General features: G+C 42.8%; 1 protein-coding gene across 3 annotated transcripts in view; it reads right to left on the bottom strand.

Moving 5' to 3' along the window:
* Nucleotides 1–238: 238 nt before the first annotated feature.
* The window catches only part of LOC147898914 (oxaloacetate tautomerase FAHD1, mitochondrial-like), a 113,723-nt gene continuing 95,465 nt past the window's right edge, over nt 239–18,496 (bottom strand). Inside the window, exons 6-7 of one of the 3 annotated variants that reach the window (XM_087379276.1) lie at nt 16,945–17,062; nt 239–314 (exon numbers count right to left, since the gene is read on the bottom strand). In XM_087379276.1, coding sequence (XP_087235402.1) covers nt 283–314; nt 16,945–17,062 — 150 coding nt within the window. In that variant the 3' untranslated portion in view covers nt 239–282. Of the gene's footprint in view, nt 315–5,619; nt 6,036–16,944; nt 17,063–18,496 lie in introns of those variants that run through there. The other 2 variants (XM_087379273.1, XM_087379274.1) reach the window with 2 other exon arrangements.

The raw sequence follows: 18,496 nt of genomic DNA, 5'->3' as shown, positions 1-18,496 counted from the left end.
CTGTAAAGAAACAAGTGCTCATGGATAACAATGAATACTTTGAGAAACTTCCATCATTGAACAAAGAACAATGTGAGTTGTTTGACGACATCATGCTCCGAAACTCTGTCTACATAGAAAATACATCTGTTCATTACAGGAGGGCCAGAATAGGGAAAACATGTCTACTGCTCCTAATAGTCCAAGGTTTGCTACATTATTACAAGCATATTTAGCCAAATGTGGACCAAAATTTACCTAGAGTTCTGATGTTAGCTTACACTGGCAAAGCATCACACAATATTAATGGTAACACAATCCACTCGGATTTGCACCTACCCACACACATAAAGAATCTTACATCACTCTCAAAAGAAAAGCTAGACACACTAACACTCTATATTCAGAAGTACAACTAATTGTTTCCGATGAGATCTCCTTGGTGGAAAAAAGAACATTGAACTTTGCTAGCTTAAGGATGTGCACCCTGAAAAGAAAACATGAGCTTTTCTTTGGTGATGTGGATGTCATCACATGCGGTGACTTCTACTAAGAAACTAGCAAAAGACTCTTGGGTATTCAAAATTGATGATAATGAGCTAGAGTGTCTTGGCAACACATATTGCCAACATTGATGATAATGAGCTTGAGTGTCTTGCCAACACATATTGGCAAACAAAGCCTAGATGCTATGAGTTGAAATCAACCATGATCAAAACAACACCTTCATCAATGCCCTCAATGCCATTAGAAGATGCACACACTCAAATAAGGAAATAGACTTCATAAACAGAATGTGATTTTGTCCAGTGCCACCACTTGATCACACCTTACCCCACCTATACTATACAAATCCTCAAATGGAAAAACAAAATGACAATGTCATGCATCTTTGCACAGGATGAAAACATGTGCTCACAGCAATAGGTCATTTCTCGCAAACAACATTTAACAAGAGTAAAATTAGATTATTTGAAAAACACGTGGCCTACACACCAGAATTGAAATAAAAGAAGGAATGCTAGTGGATCTATGTTTAGGGAATATCAACCAACGAGACGGTTTGCTAAATGGCACGGACGGAGTTTTTATGGGAGCATCAACATACACTGGAAACAACATCGTTTGGATACTTTTTCCTTTGAAAGAGATTAGATCATAAGCTTGAAGAGATATCACCAACGCTTATAAAGAATGCATCAAATTAGAATGGAAACCCATATTTCGAATTTCAAAAGAGGTGCAAATAGGGCCATTAAAACAAACATTCTCGTTCGAGAACAATTTCCGATTGAAGCAGTAGTAGTAAGAACAATTCACCAAGCACAAGGACTAACATCCGAGAGGCTTGCATTTTCCCAAAAAAAGTGCGTGCACACGGCTTGGCATACACAATTGTGCCACAGGTTAGAGAAATCAATAATTTGTACTTGTTAGAACCGCTTAAAAATTAGTGGAGAATGATGTGAAAAAACAAAATGAACAGGTTGAATGAAAATGCAAGTTGGGCAACATTGGCACATTTGGATTTAAAAAGAAAGCAAAGCCACCACTTCTTGGTTACATCCTTGAACACAATATCACTCACAAAATACATACACGACATTAACCAAACAACACAATTAATGGATTCCAGCATCATATGCCTACAAGAAACAAGAACACGAAACCCCCACAAATTGCATGCTATTAAGAAAAGGGTTTCCAGTGAATATTGTCAGTACATATGCAGAAAAAAAGTTAGAAATCACAACCATCAAAACAATTGTAAATGAGCAAATGATATCCATTTTTAACATATACAGGTCACCATCTATAAGATACAATATGTTCATAACATACCTATAAAACACACTCCTAAAGAGAATTGATAAAAAGTCCTTTATAATACTAATAGGCAACTTTAACATAGACACGCACAAAAACTCACCAGAATCAACCAACCTACAAACAATGATGTGAACATTTAAGCTCATAATGCACTTGCAAGAACCAACAAGTTAACAACCATTATGGGTCACACTTGGACCACGTATGGAGCAACATACCCTCCACGAACATTCTCTCCGAAATGTCTTATGCTTACTAGACCAACCATTCCATAGTATATTCTTGAATCTGCTAAGACATAGTGTTATTCAGAAACATCCATCGCACTTCTCCTCCTTTTTGCAGGGCCCTTGTGGGATCCCCACTTGGAGTACCATTTGTTGTAAAATCCATAACATGCAATCTGGGAAGGGTTGCACCAAGAGGATTGAAGAGGGCAATGAAGAAGTTGCCGGAGTGGAGGAGATGACTCCACAGAGGTGATGGTGGGAGATAAAGCCAAGCAGGAAGGAAATCGCAGTGCTAAAGAGATGCATAAGAGATTGAGCTGGGTGGACGCATAGGCACTTGAAGCAAGTGATGTGGTTGGCTCACACACACACACGCGCGCACACACACACACATATAGATAGATAGATAGGTAGGTAGGTAGGTAGGTAGGTAGAGAGAGAGAGAAGAAGAAGAAGAAGAAGAATATATTATCGTCCTCTGAAGACCAAAACCGGCCTATGGGACCTGAGCAATACAATATCACAAGTACATGAAAGCTCCTCCCGAAGATGGGAGGGTGGAAAGAGAAACCACCTTCTAGGATTCAGGTGGATTCCTATGCTTGAAGAGCTTATACACAAAAGTTCCTAAAGCTGAAGGTGACCCTTTATGCAGCAAATCAGCCAGTTTGTTATGTCCCTCAAGGAGGTGATTGAACTCTTCCCTAATGTGTGCACAGTGAGGGCATATCATTACCATGTGTTCTTCTGTTTCAACCATACCTTGATCACATAGTTGGCATATTCTACTCTCCCTTGGCATCTTTTTCCATCCCCCTGTTTCTATTTGCAGCTGGTGTGATCGGGTGCGAAGTGAGGCTAAAGCCCTCCGTTTATGCACTGCTATAGGTGTACATATGTACTTCTGCGTTGTTGTCTCCCTTCCTGTATAAATTGACCAATATTCGGGGTTGATATATGTGCGATAGTACTCAAATTTATCTTTGTTTTCTGCTGTTTGCCATTTCCTGTGTAGTGCATTCAGCAGGTCATAATGAAAAGCCTCTTCATCAATCTCCTTTGAAGAGTAGTTTAAATACTCTTCTACTTCCCACTTCTTGAACCATTTTTTTAGGTCCTGTGCCCATCCGGATGTCAAAATCTTGCCCTTGTTTGTCTTTTGAAGCTTCTGACTTTCATTCCATGCTCTCTTTGGTAGCCTTTCATTATCCATGCACTTGACCTTTGTGATGTATCTGAGTACTCTCTTCAGAGCATGCTCTATGGGTATACATCCTGTCTCTAGGAGTAACAAAGAGAATGGTGTAGTAGCCTTGATGCCCAGGTGCCTCCTAATGAAAGACTTTTGCATTTTCTCTATCTCATTCCACGTTGATGGAGATATACTCCCACCCCATACCTCTACTCCGTAGAGTACTGTCTGTATCACATATGCCCCAAAGATCATATTTCGTACTTGCCACCTTCTCGTATTGCTATTGTTGCACTCATTTTCAAATTGGAAGTATTTTCCCCATCCTGCATCAAGTCTCCGTTGCACACAGCTGTTCCATCTATTATTGGCGGGGATTTCAATACCCAAGTATTTGAATGAGTGCACTGTCTCAATGGGTTGTCCTTTATATAAGATTTGGAGGGGGCTGCTTGGCTGTATAGTCTTGACTATCATGAGTTTAGTTTTGTTGACATTAATAGCCATCCCACTCTCTGCACAAAAAATGCTGAAGATATCCATCATTTTTTGCATCTTACTTTCACCATCTGGAAAACAACCACATCATCTGCGTAAAGAAGCAACCAAATCACGAGACCTGCTAGATGAGGGCTGTATAACTCATCTTTACATGCTTCTTCATTCACCAACTCCTCAAGTCTATCAATGCATAGGCCGAACAAAGTGGGTAAGAGCGGACATCCTTGTTTTACCCCCATATTACTATAGAACTCTTGTGACATCCCATCCTTACATTTTAGTTGACAAGGGAGGTGATGTTGGGTGAGGAGAGAGAGAGAGAGAGAGAGAGAGAGAGAGAGGAGAGGTCATCAAGGGAGGTGATGTTGGGTGAGGAAGATGGGAGAGAAGGTAGAGTGAGGCCGGCCAAATGATCCATGGAGGGAGATAATAATTAAAGGAGTGAGTTGGAATCGAGTGTGTGAAATATGGATCATGTTGTCGCTTTGTGAAGGAGATGATCTATGTATAGGTGCGATGACGCCGATCCTAGCATTACGACCTTGGAAAATTCTACACGATTGCATAATCGCCTATGTCAAGAGAGTATCCTTGTGCTTTTTTTTTTGTGGAAGACTAGGTCGTCGCTACTTGGGTATAAGAGTTGCTTGGATCTGTTATGGTCGACCTGTTGGAGCTCGTTGTTGTTTGTTGTCTACAACTAGAGCCGCTTGTGCTATTGCATTGAATGCGGTTATTGATTGCTCGTTGTTGCATCCATCTGTAGGGAATTGGAGCTTGTTGTAGGCATTTGAAGATTTTCCACATGTCAGAAGAATTCAATCCTCATTATCGAAACTACCTCTGATTCATTGCAACCATCCAACACATAAAAATGAACGAATTAAAAATTCAATTTACTACATTTTCTACTTTGACACGTAGCCTAGTTGTAGCCTAGTTGTAGACGAGCACATCCATAGAGAAGATTAAACTTCACCAAGCCAAGCAAGACATTGCCATATTACCCGATTAGTTCCCAATAGCATTAATCAATTCTGTTCTATCATCGGTGTATACACTCACACATTTGACACCGGTTCAGTATATTTGGCAATTTAGCACTTTATCACATCGGTGTACACACTCACATTTGACACCAGTTCAAAACATTTAGCAGTTTGGCAATCTTCAAGGATTTGTGACACTTGGCAGAGTCATCTTCCCCTTAGATTTAGGATTGCTGTAGACATCTTGCATACACATATGCTACCCATGTAAAGTCACACATTGTTGACTATTTTTTGGCATTGGTTCTTACACACTTACACCAGTCTTGTATAGCCTCTTGGCTACTCTAGTGATCCAAAATCAAGATGCAAAAAGAATGCATACAAAAGTACTCTGCTTGTATACTTTGAGCCATGTGCAAATTCTCTTCCTATCTACCACATTCCCCCCCTATGATTGACCTCCATGATGACACCATTTTGTATTACATTTAGTGCGCAGTTTGGGGTATAAAGTCACCCACGTTGCTTCATTGGAACTCTCTTATATCATCCTCTCATGTCATTATCTTTTTTGCCTCTCTATATCTTTGATCAATTTCTCCACAATTGTGCAAGGTGTTGAATTTTAATTACAAGGACACACTCATCGTTTCCCTTCCCTTGCATAACCTTTTCCTTGCTTTCACTTCCCTTTCATAACTTTTTCCTCCACCCTAGGTCATGTGCATCATTCCAACGTCAAGCTCCATAAAGGATATTGATCTTTTAGGCTACTAGTACTTCTCAACATCAGTGACCCTGGTATAACAAAAATCCTTACCAACATACATAATCTCTATCTTCTTCAATCAACAAGGCTAGGAAATAAAGAGAAAAGACGAGTGGGATTGTGCTGCTTCTATGCCATGAACTCAATAAGCCTGGAAATCAACCTTTACAATAAAAGAGCCTATAAGTCAGCCTATAATTTCTTCCTTCTATGAAGGAAAAGAAAATAAAGAAAATCCTATGTTGATTGTATGAGTCTCTAGCTTGAAAGAGCTGAAGCAATCCAAGGTGATAAAACTCAACAAAAGCCAAACTTATTTGCATCTTGAACTAATTAGAATGTATAATTATTAGTCTTAAAAGAAAATTAAAAATTACAGGTTATTGGCTCCAAAGTACTTGATTGTTTAAAAACTCATTACATCAAAGGCTAGGCCTTTGCTTTTCCACGAGATATTACAGGAAAAGACATCTCAATCAAACCTGTACAACCAGCTGTTATCTTTTGGCCAACTTTAACAGGACCAACACCTGACGGAGTTCCTGGAACATGTTGATTATATTACTTATTTTCCAATGATACCTCTCTCTCTCTCTCTCACACACACACACACACACACACACACACACACACTTTTTTTTTTTGGGTGAAATCTTTGATTGATTATATTATATGAGTAGCAACCTCAAAACAAGATACTACAATTACATCAATTGAAAATTTTAGTATATGCCAAAAAGACCTCATTATCTATGCAGCGGGTCTACAGGCAATCAAAGAAAGATTGCTACAGAGAACGCCTAAAAAAGCCAAACAGAGAGAAAGTAGGATCACTAAATACTTTATAATTCCTATATGTCCATAAAGTCCATAGTGCCTAGTAGTGAACCCAGATGAAACTCCGGTCTGGATGGATGAAACCCAAATAGCCAGAAGAACTTCCCAAACAAAATACATGGGAATCTCGCTTGCAAGCGCTGTTAAAGCAGATTTAAAAACCTCACGAGAGCACGGACAATGCCAAAACAAGTGAGACACAGTCTCCGAAGAAGCAGAACCTCTGTAGCAAAGTGCAGGAGCAATGTGTCGATGAGCTAATAGTTGTCCAGATGGAAACACTCCCCCCCACACACACATACACTTTTTTTGGGTGAATTTTGGATGCTTTATATTACAAAGTAACTATCTCAAAATGGGATGTGTCAGAATACATCCCCCACACACATACACACTTTTTTTGGGTGAAAATTTTGGATGCTTTATATTACAGAGTAACTATCCCAAAATGGGATGTGTCAAAATACATCAAGAGAAGATCTCAATATATGATAAGTATACATTAGAGTCTATGCAATGTGTTTGCAGACAATCATAGAGAGATTGTTGCAAAGAAAAAGAGAAAGTTAAGAAAGTAGGATCACCAAAGACTATAATTTCTATCCTTCCATAGAGTCCACAGTGCCCAGTAACGTACCCAAGTGGAAAATAAATCAAACTCCTTTCTAGTTGGGTGAATCCCAAAAAGCCAAGAAAACTTCCCAAAAGTAGCATTTGAAAATCTAATTCTCAAACGCTGCCCAAGGACGCCCAAGAAACCACGAGGGTGGGAGCAATGCCAAAGAAGATGAAGCATTGATTCCCGCGGAGCCAAATATCTGCGACAAATAGCTAGAGCAATATGTCTGCGTGCCAAAAGCTGCCTAAACTGAAGAACCCCTAGCAAAACTCTCCACAAGAAAACTTATTGTCGAAGGGGAGTTTTAGAATTCCAAATCACTCACAGTCTGTACCGCCACCACTCTGAAAGGACGATTCATTTGCCAAAGATGATTTGCCATGTGTGAAATCTAGGGCGAGGGCAAAAGAATTTTCTATAAAGAAGATACAATATAGCCTCAAAGGACACACACACACACACATTTTTTTGGGGGTAAAATCCATTTGTCATGATATTACAAAGAACAATCCCTAAGAAAAGTGTCAGCCAGTTATAAGCATAAGAAGATATCATTATATGACAAGAAGGCAGGATTATCTAGATCCTCTACATAGACAATCATAAAATGATTGTCTTAAGGATGCCTGCAAGAACTGATATTTAGCTAGGGATGGCGGAACATTAGACTCGATGGTTACAGCCTTTCCATGGAGTCCATAGTGCCTAATAACGTACCCAATAAAAAAGTAGATCATGCTCCAAGGCCTCGAGATGTTTGCAAATCACAGACACCAATGAAGAAGACAGCTCAAAATGGAAGAAAGTCCAGTGTACAGCTTCTAGATGCTGCTTCGAGGTGCATGATAGCTCCAAAATGCAGAGAACAATAGCAAAAACAAGCTGTACAGCTTGCAGGGGATCTCCTCGAGGTGTGTGCCAGCATTGGGGATTGTTCTAGCCTCGAAATCCGTGCATAAAAACAGAGTTTGCAGCTCCTTAGGAAAGGTGGAGCACCAAAGTTCCAAGGTCCAAGCTCCCTTGGGGTGCGTGCAATCATCCGTACAACAGCCTTGGGATGCGTGAAAATGAGAGAAAACCAACAACGTCAAAACGCCCATACAAGCATTAATGGCACCTCAAGATTCGTGAAAGAGGAATGAAGGGGGGAGATGCATGCATGGGGGATTGCCACATGGCCCCTCATTAATGCTCTAACCCTCCCAAACCAATGGAACATTGGTTTGCCCCTCACATTAAAGTCCTAACCCCTTCTAACCAATGAAACATTGGTTTCTCCTTGGGCCCAACATTTAGACTCCTCTAAACCTTGCCTTGCCCCTAGCAAGTAGGCCTAGTGTGTGCACCTAGGGACTCCTAGAAAGTGTCGCTTCCCCCAGGCTAGTCCCCTAAGCCAAAGTTAGTCACGGTTCATAACTTCACGTCCGCGTGACAGGTGTCATGGCAAACTATGCATGTACTATCTCATGTGGTATTGAGGGCTACTCCGAATCATCCTGGACCCCATAATCACATGTAGTCGCTCAAATCTCCTCCACTCTGTCCTCAGGAGATCGCACTCCCAGAAGGGTGCTCCATACATGATAGTCCGCCGCATGAAAGTGTCAAAGAGCCAGTCCTTTGTCGGTGGACCTGAAAGTATGCTTGGAAACACTGTCTCTCTAGTCGGGCGAAAGCACTCTGTCCATGTGTGAGTCATGCCGTGGCTGCTTGAGACATCGTGAAGATGGGTCCTGTGAAAACTGCTCCCAAGTATGTGTAGGACTGCACTATCTCCACTAGCTAATCACTGTAAGTGAAGCAATGTCGACGAAGCACTGTGCATGAGGTGCTGAAGATCATCACCTTGGTCTTCCCAAGATTGACTGTCAGGTCTTTCCCTCTACTAAAAACCTCTAAGGCCTCTAGGTGCCTCTGCAACCCCTCTGCTGAAGATGATATGAGGACTATGTCATCGGCCTATAGCAGTATTTGTATCATGAGGTCAGCCAGAAGTGATCCTTCGCCCCCTATGCGGTCTATGAAAGATGTGATCTCATCAATGTAGAGTCGAAAAAGGGTCGGTGAGAGGGGGCAGCCCTCCTTCACCCCTATCGTGCTCTCAACTGAGTTCGACAAACCACCTGGAGCACAGAAGTCTCCCTCTAAAAGACTCATATTTACTCATCACACCCCACATCAAAATCTTTGGGATCAGCATCTCTTGTAGTCTCCTGATCATGCGGGATGGCAGGACGGTGAAGAAAGCCTTTCGAAAGTCTACGAAGCAAGCGTAGACTTTCTTGTGTCTGGACTTCGCCTCCTTAATGATAGCCCTCAATGTGAAGATGTGATCTAGAGTGGAATGCTGCCTCCATAATCTTGCTTGCCCTAGTGCCCACTGTCCCATGCATCTATATGATTGCCGCGATCTCCCTCTCTAGTATCGATCTATAAATCTCTCTAGTGTTATGATGTTGATGTCGACTAGATTTCAATGGACCATCTTACATTTGGGGGGCTCTCACATTGGGGTGCTTTATGTCTATGCACCCGATTTGAGAAGGGATAAAGTTACCTCTTGGAGTAAGATTTGTACTTGGCTACCACAAGCTAACTCTTAAATAGTAGGTGATAGCCGACCCATGGATAAGAGGGCAAGAAAGGAAGATGGCATTCTTCCCTTTGCAAGAGCACCATGGGAGCATTTCATCCTTAGGATAAGAGATAGAGACAATTGGTTTGAGGATGATTCCCAAATTAGTGAGGCGAATGTCAGATACCCTTGGTCTACAAGATGGTCAACTGCTTCTAAATTGATGATTGGGCTTTCAACAAAGGAACATGCACTCTCATTTCAATAGGCACCACCACATCCCAACATGTTGCCATTATCCTTCTCATTAGAGACTTGGTACACACAACTTCATCTACCAAAGTCAGAGTACCGAATCCATGTACTTGGATGAGGAGCTTTCAAAGCAAATCGTGTATATTTGGAGCAGCGAGGACTCCACATGCCTCACTACTGCACTTTAGCTTACCAATGCTTTGTACCGGATACAATTGGCTGCTCTTCAAAGAGAGGAAAATAAGCACCCTGTAGACCTTTGGATACATTAGATATTCATGATCACATGACCAAAGCAATAGCACTTTACCGGTATTGGTACTATGCTTGGGAGTCTTCTTGGGCCCACAGAATCGGGAACGATGCTTCTCCATCGTGGGGCAAAGACATGGCAAGGATGGTGTCAAAAGGCCTCAGGATTCTCATAGAGTCCTTCACACAAATCCATTGGTACTGCCATAGACTTCTCTCTCTACTCAGTCGAGGCCTCTACCCCAACCAAATGCAGTGCTTCAAAGTTAGGAGCACATGCCCAGATTTGTCACTGTAGAGATGAGAGGCTAGTTGGATGCGCCTTTCATGAGATAGAAGCTTTGGATAGCACTCCTTGCCTTGCTAAAAGGCACCCACAAGATGATTGTTGGAGATATCATAGCCAAAGAGTGTGGTGATGTGATGTGTTGGTGTAGTACTACGTGATCTAGTACTAGTTCATGTGTGTGAGTCATGTGTGAGTGCCACGTGTCATTATGGGACTTATCCCATATGCACTAGGTGCTAGTGTGTGAGTGAGTAGCCTATATAAGGCTTGTACTTCTCATGATTATGAATAAGATAGCCTTTCATTATGTTTCCATTCATGTATAATTTCCTCACACCCTAACCTTTTCTCCGTCTCTCTCCACCGTGTTTCTAACATGGTATCGGAGCAGGTTTACCCTGCCATAGCTGCCACGTCATCCTAGACCCATCCCTAATCCGAAACCCTAATTCTATTCACACATTTCTTCCAGCAGCCGCTTCAGCCCTGCACATTTCCGCCTCAGATTCAGCCTCGTTTCTGTCTCCTTTCAGCTGCTTTCTACCCTTTTAGGGTTTCTGCACAGCTGCCATCTTTGCTGCCCATTCCGCCTTAGGAGCAGCACGTAAGGAAATTCGAGCCATTTCAGAGCATCTTCATCCCCTTTTTAGGGTTTTCAGGCTGCTGCAGCAGAGCAGCCCATCCACGCGCGTTGGTTGCAGATTTTCGACCTATTTGGAGGCATTTTCAACCAGTTTTGGAGCTCCTGCTTGCATTTTGAAGGTGTTCTAGGGTGGTTGTTGCAGAACCACCTACAACAAAAGCATTTTTGAGCAGTTCCTTCAACCTTGGCCTCCAACACATCTACATCAGCCGTTTTTTGCATCAGAGAACTGCTACACCATTCGGAGCTGTTCTAGGGAGCTGCCTTTCACATTGTTGACCTGTTTTTGCATTCGGAGTGTCCTAGTGAACCGTTTTAAGGGTTTTGGACCTATTGCAGCACCTTGGGCAGTTATCACGCCCACAAGAGCTCACCTCGTGGTTTATTTCTGCTTTTCGGGGGATATACCTACTGCTTTCTGATTTGGGTTCACATTTGGAGCACCATTAGGCCTCTATTTTTGTCCTCTTGCACACGTGAAGCCTCCAAGATCATCGACTACCTGCTGGCCACGCTTATTCAAGCCTTTCTTCAACTGCCTTGCATTTGTGAAGGCTGCTGATCCATTTCAAAGCCCTAGACCAGCGTCTTCATTTGCTGGTTATCCATTTCAGCCTGCTGGTTTTGTTACCTCAGTTTGATACTATGGAGCCTTGTCGTCGTGGTGAAGACTCACCAGCACTGCTCTCAGCTAGGGATGAGCAGAATGACAAAGCAATGGCGTTTATTAGTGTGAAGTTGGCTAACAAACTACTTCATCAACTTGACCGCACTACTTCAGCCAAGGAGAACCTGGACAAGCTCAAGAATATTTATGCTACATCTACTGGACCGAAGCAGGAAGCTTCATCTACTGCGTTGCATGATATATTCCTCTCTGAGAAGGAAGATGATGCTTAGTTCTATGTGTGTTTGTGTTGAGTCAAATAAAAGTTTTCAGCCTTGAGTTGTCCCTTTAAACTGAATGTATTTGGAGTCAATAAGAGGTACTATGCCCTGGGTTATCCCCCAAAAATGAATGTATTGTCTTTTACTTTGGGTTGATGGTATTGGCCACCCAGTTCAGAGCAAGGGGGAGTGACAACTGATGGTTTTCCTTTGCCGGTCGCAAGCTGACTCAGAAGTCGCCATCACACGGGAGGTGTTGGATAAATGGAGGGATTGGTCTACTCTTGCGTGTTGGCTCTTACACTCTTTGCTTTGAAGGGGGGTGTTGGAGATATCATAGCCAAAGAGTGTGGTGATGTGATGTGTTAGTGTGTAGTACTAGGTGATCTAGTACTAGTTCATGTGTGTGAGTCAGTGCCACATGTCATTATGGGACTTATCCCATATGCACTAGGTGCTAGTGTGTGAGTGAGTAGCCTATATAAGGCTTGTACTTCTCATGATTATGAATAAGATAGCCTTTCATTATGTTTCCATTCATGTATCATTTCCTCACACCCTAACCTTTTCTTTGTCTCTCTCCACCATGTTTCTAACAATGATGGCATCACACCTACCTTCTTCATCACTCATTGGTACTCCATAGAAGAAACTATTGCTTCAGCCTTCCGGAAGATTTGGACAGTGGTATCATGCCTCTCTATCTCCTGAAAGAGAGAAAGAAAGAAGGAAAATCTATTATTGTCCATGGGAGACCAACAAGTCTAGGGGACATAAAAAAACCCAGTTATTACATCTGTTCTTCGGGAGGGCACAAGGCAGCTGCCAAAGAGTGCATAAACAACTCCAAGTATTATAAGATACCTACATTGCAGTCTGAACATGAAGATAATAAGAGGCCAATCGAGGGTCTTCTGGTTTTCCTTGATGAGGGCCATGCCCTCACGATATACTGCCCATTCTCATCCTTCCTAGCAGCCTTTACCTTGGTTAATTCCATTGCCTTTTGGTTCAGTTGAGCTTGTGTGAGTTATCTTGGTACCTTTCACCTTGTAAGATTGGCCAAAAAGCTTGATTCATATATGTCGTGTGCTAATTATGGCATCTTTTCTGCAAAGTCACAAATATTGGTGTTTGATCTTCATCTGCTTCGAGCCATTCAATGTTAGAGGTGGCTGCTTTTATGTGTGCTATCATCTCCTTGCATGTATCCTCATCCCCAAAGGGGAGGATAGGACTCTCATTTCCTAACGAAGGCCTATCACCGCCCCTCCTTGATACTGCTTATAAAATCATAATCAAAGCAATAAGTCCTCCAAACCAATTCTACCTAACCTCATACACAACACAGACCGGCTTTAAGCAAAGCAGGAGCATCTTTAATAACATTTTCTCATTGTGGCAAGCAGTTGAATGGGCCAAGGATAATCAACATCCCTTGGCCATTCTTCTACTCGACTTTGAAAAGGCACATAATAGGGTGGAATGAAGTTCCTTGAAAGAAACTATATGGCATTAATTAGGGATCTCACTCTATCACTCAGTCCAGAGCCAGCTTCTCATGTAGGGTGGCAAAGGAGACAATGATGCCCACTTGCATCCTTTCTTTACCTCTTATGGTTGGGGTGATGAGTCATTTCCTCCGCTGCCTGCATGTCTAGCACCTGCTGGCTGACTGCATGGAGGTCCCACATGGCAGCTACTCATGTGGCAGTAGCATGGCTGCCTACGTGGACTGCTTGCTGAGCTGGCTGCCTGCGTGGCAGTCCAGCATGGCCACGGGCTGTGGATGCCCATGACATACGTACGACCAAAATACATACAATCCTTTGAAATCGCTCATACAAAATCATGTAGAAAAGAAGGGAGGATGTCATTACCAATCTGAAGAGATAAGTGCCATGAAAGCCCTGTGAATATTAAAAAAATAATTCATGATCCCAATTGAGGCCTGGGCTCTGCTGCATGTGAGGAGCCCTGAAGTGTGTCCCAAGTAGCTATGTATAATATCCTGCCAAATCACTGAAAGTGAGTGAGAGGCAAACATCTGGGTGGTCTCCCAAGCCAAGTGAGTGAGAGGCAAACATCTAGGTGGTCTCCCAAGCCAAGTTTATAGAAGGAGATTATCTAGAGAATTAGGTACTGCATCTAAAGTAGTGAGTTGAAGGACTCATTTGGCAATGAAAATGGCCCTGTCTGAATCTAATCCCTTGATAGTAAAGATCTAGAGACTTGATAGTATGAGCTAAGCCACAAATCCCAAGTGATGTAATAAGTAATTCTCCTCTATCCCTTCGCAATCTCATAGAGGATTGCCTCTCCTCCCTGGTGCCAAAGGATGCAATGACATGTAGAGGTTCTTGTGAACCTATGTGTTGAACATATGTGCGCCAAGTCTGATTTGCTTCGTGAAACCAGTCAAAGGAAACAGTTGTATCAATGTGTAGGGTGTCCGCAGGTGCCTTGTAGGTCTTGAGTCATAGTTGGGCACTTAGCGAGGGCAACCCTTAGAATGTTCTTCAAGCGCCCATAGTGGTGGGTCCCCTCTTGCAATATTGAGGCCTCCCTCATGTAAAAATAAAATGATGGTGCTTCGGCCACTCAAGCTCGTGTCATGTGTACCTTCACAACCGGAGCAAAGAAAGCTCTGCACTGTCCTCCTAAGCTAGCCAATACAAGAGTGCAAAAGTACCAGCAAGAGGTGATGTATCTACTATAAATCCAAGCAAAGGCCAACAAAACTTGGTTGGAGGCTGAATCCAAGGAGGTGGAGCTCAAATAGAGTAGCTTCCTTCTAACATTCTCCAGAATAGGACGGACTGTTGGGAGGGCTGGATGTCCATGCCTACTAGGCATCCAAGATATCTAGTAGTCATACCCCTCTCCATCCATCCGAAGCCAAGCTCTACGTCCCATCCTGGTGTATCTGCATCATTAACCCAAATTTTGACTGATTTGTGCCAATTAATGGGTGCACCTGTTGCTAGGTTGAAGTCCTCGAAGGCTGCTTTGAAGCAAGGGTCTCAAGGGAGGCCTCCTACAATACGGATCATTGCCAAGGAGTTTCTTGTTATTCCAAATGGGAAGACAAAGTCTAGTAATTTGTGCTTGTGAGAAGGACATGCAGGCAACACAGGAGCTGCCACGTGGCAGCGCTGACATCAGCATCTTCCACGTGGCCATTCGATTGCCACGTCAGCAGGCGGCTCAGCAGCAGCAGCAGGTTGGTGATGGAGCAGCTTGGTCAGTGGGCAGAATCCTGTTGGTCGGTTAGTTTGAGGCCGAAAGGGGCCTATAAAAGCAGCCCCCTTGGCCTTCACTTCTCATCCCTTCTTCAAGCCTTCAAGCCTTCAGAGCAGCAGTAGGCAGGCTTCCCAGCAGCAGACCAGCAGGATGCCTCAGCCTCTACAGGGATCTAATGATGATTCGCGTCCTTTAGTTAGCTTAGTCTTTTCCAGTTTTGCAGTTGAGGCTTTCAGCCCCTCCATACAGTTGTATTCAGCCCTTTGGGCATTCATACCTTTCAGTTATATTTCCTTTTCGTAGGCCCACTATATTCTCTCCCTCTGATTCTCTCACTCACATCCACAGCATCACTTTGTGTATCAAGTGAATCATCTTGCAGTTTGCAGTTACTGACCAGGAGAGAGATCAAGGGTAGTCTATCTCCCGCTACAATGTAATAAAAGTTCACTTTTTTGAAGGGGGGCGGGTTGTGGGGAGACAGTTGTCAAATGTGTATTTTCTCAAGTGCTTGTGTTTATGACCAATCTTGCCAGGGTATGTGCCCTGTCCAAGGCTTGTGTAGAAGGCCATCTTTTCCTTTGCTTCATGCCCTTTTTTTAAAATTTCGCATTATAAGTTCTCTGTAAGATCTGGTGCATCTACCCTCCAGTAATCTTTATTTAAGATCTTCTCTATACCGGCCCCCATCTTCGGTTGTCTCCTTCGTCTTGCGAGGGAGTCTATCCATGTGGATTCACATAATTTGTAGCAAGGTAACTTATGTATTGCCATAGAGATTAGTGGTAGCATCCCTGTCTCTACTACCAGAATGGCATAGGAAGCAACCCTACCCAGTCCTTCTATTATAAATCTTTTCTGCAGCCTCTCTAATATGCCCTGGTGCGTCTTGGACCCCAAGACTAGCATCCACAGAGAATCACCATTTATAACAGCTTATTTTATAAATATTTTTTCATCTCCCAACTCCAAATGGGTAATGTTTTGCATTATTGTGAAGACTGACGTTTGCTTTCTTCCCTAGAATTTATCCCTCTGCGCATGCAGTCCATTTGTAGTTATTTGTAAACTCTAGACTTTAGTATTTTTCTTGTCCAACCATATCCGTATGTTTTCCCTCAAATACGACTGTGATTTGTTTGTCGTGCCCTGATCATGGTATTGGTCTTGCAATGCTCACTTGCATATGCTTGAAAACTGCAAGGACTTGCTTAAATCATCCAAGTAGAACAACATCATCTGAATACATTAGCAAAAAGAGGTTGTAATCTGCGATTTGAATCCATGTCTCATTATGTTTCTTCAACCACGCATCTAGCTACCAATAAGGAAGGGAGATGGCATCTGTGTTTCACTCTTATATCACTATGCTTAATCGCTTTTTCATTTGAGTCTACGCCATCTACCAATGGCCTTGCTAGTTCATTACTCTCTCATATAATCTGTGAGTGCAAATTATTCAGCTCAGGCAGTCCAAAGCCTGACGACAGGACAATGCAGACCTGGCACTTCTGAGGAGCTACTCCAAATGGCCATAGCTATGGAGAAGTGTGGTGTGTGTGTGAGGAGGGGGGGGAAGAGAGGGAAAGGGGGGGTTGTGCATGCACACTTGTGTGAGCATGCACATACATATAGAAATATAAATATACATTTGAGCATTCTTTGATATAGTTCCTGGTGGATGATCTCCCCATCTTCCAATCTCCCCTTATAATCTGTCAGTTGTTGCAAATTAGTGATGTGGTGATGCCACTTGCTGAAAGATAGGTCTTTGTATGCACATTTGAGTGATCTTCCTGAGAGAGAGAGAGAGAGAGAGAGAGAGAGAGAGATGGCACGGTTTGCTCTACCTGTTAATAGCACATCCCCTGTAAACAATGTCATGATCGAACTTATGTAGCTTATCAAAAAGGGAATTCTAAAGATCATGTCATTTGTGGAGCCCCTCTGCCTGGATTCTTCATCTACCTGCATACAAATGTTTCTGTCAAATATTAAACAATAAACACAAAACAAAACAAGGCACAATTATCATTGCCACACACTTGGGGCATCTTGATCTTGTTTTTCAGAAAGAAGGAGGAGGGGATCTGGAGGTGGTAGGTGGGGGAGGGACTCACTGTGCAAACCTCTAAAAGACAAGGAAGGAAGCAAACCAACCTACTACCTACTGCAAACATTAAACCCAGTAGTAGAAAAGAAATATGCTCAGAGGCCTTTCCTTCAGGGTTGGTAGATCTGACTACAACTACAGATCCAGGAAAGGCATGAATGGGCAATATAGTTGCATCTTACAGAAATAAAGGCACAACCCTCCCCTACCACTCACAACCTTGCAGACTGATCAATGAGCCTTATAGAAATCCCCTGCCTGTCGCAACCTAGCCAAGTTTGATCATCTGATCAAAGCAGCCCATGAAGCTGACCAATCACAATTATCTTGATAGTTGGTCCAGGTAGACATTACCCCAGACAATGCCATGGGGAACCCTTTAAATTCAGGTATGATGCCTGCATTCCAGCTCCAAAGGTTGTGTTGTTTCTAGCAAATAAGCAATTGAGATCCTATAAGGTCTACCTATCTCTAAATGAGGCTTAACCATAAGGCATGCATATAATCTCATTGTAGTAGCACATGCAAGCAAACAGGTATATTTATGATCAAGTGGTAACAATGCAATGCGACAAATGGTGTGCTCCATTAAGTGTAGACACTACTGTAGCACACATTTATGCTCCCTCTTTGCACGCTATTTGAATTGCATGAACATCATGGAAAATCTTTACATCTACAGAAAGCCTTTTAGCTGAAGCACTGTATCTTTGTGAATATTACTGAATGAGGTGGATTGAAAATCCAACTCCTGCAAATGCAGGTGGTGCTGCATGCACTGGGACTTAAAGAGCAGGAGTCACTCGCCCTCAAGTTGACTCACACATGAGAACCACAGATATCTCTTCTTTACTATTCACCAATGAGACCGACAAACAGTATGACAATGGGGTTCGTCAAATGACAAGCGTCCGCCCAGAGACCACACAAGAGCAGAGAGGTCTCCAAAGACCAAGCATGCTGAGCACCAGCAGCACTCTATTTCTGAGTTCCTTCACGATGCCAACCTTCATTAGAACCAGAGCCTCTGTCGGCCACAATTATCTCCTGTCCTTAGCCAATTGGCAGAGTTAGTCCTCCAAACGGCATACATAGGTTCTGCAACTTAGACAATCAGATGACAAACTGGCCGACTGATGGGGATCTTCCTCCCACTTCTATGATGCATTTTGCATTTTTTGGTTCTCACACGAATAACCCTTGTGCACTCTCCTGCAGAGACAACATGGTGTATCTCTCTTTATTGACATTCTCGTCTCAGACATCAGCCTTGGGTGTGCATGCCCACT

This window comes from Dipteris shenzhenensis, chromosome 9, assembly GCF_047967505.1.
Source record: "Dipteris shenzhenensis isolate YYH24624 ecotype China chromosome 9, Dip_SZ_1.0, whole genome shotgun sequence".
In the NCBI taxonomy this organism is placed as follows: domain Eukaryota; kingdom Viridiplantae; phylum Streptophyta; class Polypodiopsida; order Gleicheniales; family Dipteridaceae; genus Dipteris; species Dipteris shenzhenensis.
The sequence above is the reverse complement of the archived record's forward strand: the minus strand, read 5'-3'. Positions and strand labels throughout refer to the sequence as shown.